This window comes from Helianthus annuus, chromosome 15 (assembly GCF_002127325.2).
Source record: "Helianthus annuus cultivar XRQ/B chromosome 15, HanXRQr2.0-SUNRISE, whole genome shotgun sequence".
Classification (NCBI taxonomy): Eukaryota; Viridiplantae; Streptophyta; class Magnoliopsida; order Asterales; family Asteraceae; genus Helianthus; species Helianthus annuus.
Window position 1 is genome coordinate 48,909,912 of NC_035447.2, and position 6,000 is coordinate 48,915,911.

At 35.7% G+C, this 6,000-nt stretch overlaps 1 protein-coding gene across 1 annotated transcript; it reads left to right on the top strand.

The window, feature by feature from the left end:
- The first annotated feature begins 4,410 nt into the window (after positions 1-4,410).
- On the top strand, positions 4,411-4,961 carry LOC110913674 (cellular nucleic acid-binding protein-like). Its single transcript, XM_022158499.1, has 2 exons — positions 4,411-4,593; positions 4,695-4,961. The coding sequence occupies exons 1-2, from the start codon at positions 4,411-4,413 to the stop codon at positions 4,959-4,961; spliced, it is 450 nt and encodes a 149-aa protein (XP_022014191.1).
- The last annotated feature ends 1,039 nt before the right edge of the window (positions 4,962-6,000 follow it).

A 6,000-nucleotide genomic window follows, 5' to 3' on the forward strand; every position in this document is an offset into this window, starting at 1 on the left:
ATTCTAAGTATAGGCTCGGTTCGGAACCGAAAGTCGCAAAAGTTGACTTTTGCTTTGATTTTCAGTTCTGACCCGATTTGGCTTAATTTAGATATGCCTTAGGTTTCCATTAGGACCATATTATAGGTTAGTATAATCCCCCGAGGTTATACAACTTGGTTCCATAGAAATCCTAGTTCATGCTTGTTTCCGTTAAATGCCTAGATGTTGACCATTATGCCCTTTTGACCTTAAAACGATATTTTTGAAAATGTGAGAGGATAGAAACCTTCACTACTGAATTATAAACTTGTCCTTAAAATTTGACATCAGTTTGAGGTCTAGGTTAGGAGTTATGCTCAATAGCGTAATTAGAAAGTTTTTTGTTAATTAAACGACATCATTAGCGTATAGCCTATCTAAACCCAATTTTTGATACCAAACTTTTTACCTACTGATATAAAATAATATTTTGGGATTTTTAAAGATTTTTATTTATTTTTTAGGCTGAGCATAACATAGGGTTCTAGCTCTAAGTCGGTAATTGCCGGTTTTGCCCTTTTGGGCTATAAAATGAGTTTTATAAATCCTTTTGACCCCAAACCTTTTTCTACTGATCTAATATGATAAATACAATATTTTGAACCTTCTGGAGTAATAAAACTATCAGCTTTCCTTTGAAAACCCGGAAGTGGCTCTAAATCGTCTTTTTAAGCGTTTTTAACGCATAGTATGTATTAAAAACATTTTAAACATATAAGAGTTGATGCCTACTGATATTTTAAGTAAATTTATATATTTTAATAGTAAGGGAAAAGTTTTAAACTCAGATTTCCAGTTTTGACCTTTTAAGCTTATGTAAAATTACCAAAATGCCCCTACGGTGCATAGTTTGGTTATAAGTAGTAAATTTCACATATATGCTATACCCTACTGTTATAACTTAGTAAACTAAGTATTTTTACTGATTATATCAGACCTGGAACTCAGAATGATATTTAAACTCTCTTATAACCTTTAAAATGACCAAAATACCCCTACGGGGCATAAATTGGTTTTAAACTCGTTTTGGGCATAATGAAAGGTATCCTACTGATATCACAACATATTTAAGGCATATTAGCTTAGGAAACCTGTTCATGACTCTTGTGGTTACCCGTTGCGCCATTTTCGCGTTCGGATCGGCTTTTGTAACTAGTTTGCATAAATTAGCCTAAACGGGTCAAACCATATCGTTTTTGTCTCAAAATTCAGAATGTGTTTAAGTTACCCATATTAAACAAGCATACAAGCTTGTCGGGTCAAAACCACATTCTAAACCGGTCCTCTCTTTATCATGCGTTTGAACCGTGTCCTCCTTTTGAAAACTAACCGGTCTAAGCATAGGCTTAATTAAAGACCCCTCTAATAGGTTATTAAAAACCTTCGTTCCAGATTTAGGAGCCCAGTAAAAGCTATCTATACTTGCTTGGTGGTATACGGCTGGGATAAATTGTATAAATTTGCTCAGGTAAATACTTTTAACTTATTTTCCCTTATACGGGCTTGGGGTACGGTATATAAAATACCGCTTGGTCGGGCATTTGACCTTAACTCATTAGTAGTTGAGTACTATCAATATGACCCGTTTAAAAATTTGTTTTGTTTGTTTTACGCCTTTGGGAGTTTAATAACCATGTCCCGGATATCCTTGGCATCATTCATGAAATGGCCACGACCTTAACACGCGGGTGTAGGCGTACACCGACAGTGTGTTTACATTTATTAAAGTATAACCGCTGGTTCCCACCGCGGGACTATACTATGTGGTGTGTCTATTAATCTTTAACCCGGCACGAACCGGGCGACTGAACGCATAACAGACATGTAATTCTTTTACAAGTTAAAATTTAATTAATTATCCCAAGTTATAAAAAGTTTTGAGCCTTGTGCATTCAAATCAATTTTTAAAAACATTTTCAAAATGAGTCAGTTAAATTGTATTTACCAGTGTAAACTGACGTATTTTCCCAAAAAGACTAAGTGCAGGTACTACGCGTAATAGGCTGGTCTCTCCTAGCATCAAATAGAAGTCTCGCAAGCTTAGATGTTAAAGTCTGTTGAACAAGTTTCCTCTTTATTTTGATCCGCCTGTGGATCTGTTTCAATTGTTTGTGATACGTAATATTACAATATTATTCGGTTGAAATAAATCTATCCTTTGCTTCTGCTGTGCATTTAAATATTGTGTTGTTTGACTATGATGATGTCAACTACGTCACGATACTCCCCACCGGGCCCACAGGTAATACGTGGAAATATCGGGGTGTGACAGGTTGGTATCAGAGCCAACGCTGAGTGAATTAAACACTAGCCTTTTGTGTTTAATCTCAGTCACGCAATTGCACATTTCTTAATTCTTGAGTCTAGACAAGAACTTACGACTAATCCTAATTCGTTTTATTTTGTTCTTATTTGTTTCCTTTGTTATTTTTCTGATTAGCCCTGCATGGGCAAGTCATTTTTGTAGAAGTCCCGTTTAGGGCAACCATGTAATTGTTTAAATTTTAATGGAATGGTTAGATTTAAAATAACGTTCCTATTATAAGATCTACCATTATAATAAAATGGAAAAATCTAAAAAGGACAAGACCTAGCTCGTGTGTCATCTGAAGACAGGGCCAAGATGGTAGTTCCTCAATTAGATTCAGATCATTGTTAACATCTCAGTTTAGGATTGTTCTGCGTTAAATATTAAAAAGAATCTTAAAGGTAAAACCTAGCCTAAATGTCATTGCAGACATGGCCAAGATGGTACAACCTATCCAAAAGATTCTAAACTTTGTTAACATCTGAAAGTATGTTAACATGCTTGGCAAACTGTGTTGTGATAAAATCACACAGGCTATCTTAAAATTGGGTTAATGTAATTTCCCTGTAATTATGTAACCATCCCTTAAGGATGAAGTGCCTACGGGCAATAATTAACGTCCTCTGGGACTAAAGACAGTGGTAGCCTACAATTCCCTGTTAAGAAAAGGTAATGAACTTGGATTCAGACCCTAATACCTCGATTCTGTGAGAATCCTGGTTATAAATTAAACTTGTCTACGTGACTAGGCCTTTTGTGCCAATATTAAACTGTAATATAGGATTGTAATAAAGGTCCTGAATATATGAATGATTAACAAATTAACCAAAAATGGCTATTAAAACCATGGTTAATAAATCATAATACTGTAAAACCTTCTAAAATAAACCTTGTCCATTATTTCTTTATGTAGCAATTAAAGCTACGTGGCAAGGTCAGATGAGGTAAACAGTCGTTCGGTGAAAAACCATGGGTTATAAATTTTAGTAACTTCATATAAGCCTATTCTAAAGTGTCAAATCCTTGTAAACACCTGTAAACATGTTAACATTCCTGGCAGATGTGATTCAATCACATAATTCATCCTTATACTGGATTCTCCCGAAATCCTTCTTATTTGGTGAATAAAGCATCCATTAAGGATGTAATGCTTACGGGCCATATTCATTGTCATATAAGACAAAAGACAGTCGTAGCCTACAACTCCCTGTCAAGAAAAGGCAATGAACGATGTTCAAAGCCTAAATACCTGATTCTACAAAATCATGGGTTATAATTTAAAGTTGCCCTTGTGACTTGGCCTTTTGTGCCATAGTTATATTTTAAATAAGTTTAGGAAAATTATAATGAAAATCCTGAATAGAAATAAATATCATTCCTTATTTTGCCAGTGAATATATTAAAAAGAATCTTAAAAGGTATAACCTAGCTTGAATGTCAGTAAAAACCTAGCTATGATAGTAAAACCTGTTTAAAAGAGATTCAATTCCTTGATAAACATGTTAACACTCCTGACAACAGTGATGCGATAAAATCACATTTGTCATCTTTATATTGGGAATTTCCAAACCCCTTCTTTAGCCTAAATGATCAGAATAAATCATTGCTAAAAATCGTCGAACATGATATATCAAAACGTCCATTTGAGATGTATGCCTACGGGTAAAGATGTATTCATGATAAAGATAGTTATTCATAACTTCCTGTCAAAAGGTAATGAGTTATGAAATTTTTCCGATCCAAAGGAATCATTGATTATGTTTTAGATTGTCCTTGTGACAAGGCCTTGTGCCATCTAAAAATCCTTTGAAACAAGCCGTTGCGCTGTATAAAGTGTCTGTACGACATTGACAGTTGTGACTTATATCCCCTGTCTAATAAATAAGAAGGATTAGATTCTGTGTAAACACCAAAGATGGTTTATTTAAAAACCTAGGCAAAACATAATCAAATAAATCTTATACTATCTAGTGGCCTATAAGGTTTAATTTCACCATGGCTATTTAAACATAAAATTCGACGATTGGTTATATAATTAAATAAATTATTATTACCCGGTTTTTAGCCTTCAAAGCTCCATCATGGCGGATTCGTATGAAGCCCACAATCATCCAGTTGATCGGAGTAATACTGTAAGACCGATCTTAACAGGCACTGAGCTACAGGCTATGTTAGAAATAGCCGTAAACAAAGCAGTGGACCGAGTATTAAAGGATCATAAGCAAATGTGTGAGAATATCCCAAATAAGGGTTACAAAAAAAGGGTAAGACTGGTCCAAATTATAACCAGTTTAAGCCAAATAAGGCAAAACCCAAATATAAAACCTGCGGGAAACAGCACTTCGGAAAATGTATCCATGAGCAGATCATGAGATGTGGCATCTGTAGGAAGACAGATCACAAGACTCATGAATGCAAGGACTTGAAGGACGCCACATGCTATGGATGTGGCGAGAAAGGACGTGTAAAGACTCGCTGCCCAAAGAAGGCGACTAAAGAGAAGGGCACTTGGAATTCACAAGCTAAGCCTTGTGGAATCTGCAATAAAGAAGGGCACAAAACTTTGGAGTGCCAAGACATAAAGGACGCAACCTGCTATGGTTGTAAGGAAATAGGGCACACCGAAAACTAATTGCCCAAATAAAACCAAGAAGCCTGGGGAAGCTAAGAAGACCAAAGCTAGAGGCTCTCAAATGGATACTCAAGAGGCTATTCGGGATGACAATGCCACAACAAGTACTTTCTTATCAATAACGTTCATGCTAGAGTATTATTTGAATCAGGTTCAGATAAGTCTTTCGTAGACAATAGATTTATTAAATTATTAAATCTGCCTGTTAAAACTCTAAACGTTAGGTATGAAGTAGAAATGGCCGATAGTACCTCAGAGACTGCTTCAGCAATATTAGATGGATGTTTTATATCCATTAGGAATTATTCTTTTCCGCTGTCCTTGTTTCCGTTAAAATAAAGGGATTCGATATAATGATAGGAGTGGATTGGTCGTCTTGTAACCAAGCCCATATTGTGGGTAATAAGAAGCAAGTAGTCATCAAGACTCCTTATGGTAAGCCTTTGACAATTCAAGGAGACATATGGTATGGATTGCCTATGTATCTGCTAAATTTGGTATTTAATACCAAAGCTTCGAGTATGGAAAACTCAGAAAAGACAAACAGCGGTCGCGAGGCTAGAAAGGCGACAAATGTTAATGGTGCATCAAATGTGAACATCAACGTTAATGGAGTTAATCTCCAAAACGGTAATTTAATGCAGCTGTTAAAAAGGCTATAAGAAAATTCATGAAAAGGCTCAAGGAGCCTAATGCTGCTCACTTTAAAACACATGTCATTGCTCATAGGAAGAGCTATGTTCATACTTCAAATGCGAAGAATAAACCCAACAAAAGCATATATGGCAAGGAGCCCCATTCCTTTTAGGATGTACTTAAAAAGTACTTCGTCTCTTGGAAGTCAAGAGACTTCAATAGTAAAAAGAGGCCATCGATTACAGGAAATTGTTGGATGAAGTAGAAACCATTAAGGTGTATCAGCAGTAATGCTGGAAAGGACACGGTGAGGTATGCATCACAATCATTCGAGGGCAATAACCATAACTAGTAAGGACATTAATGAAGTCCACAAGAAAGACCCTCTTATACATTATTGGAT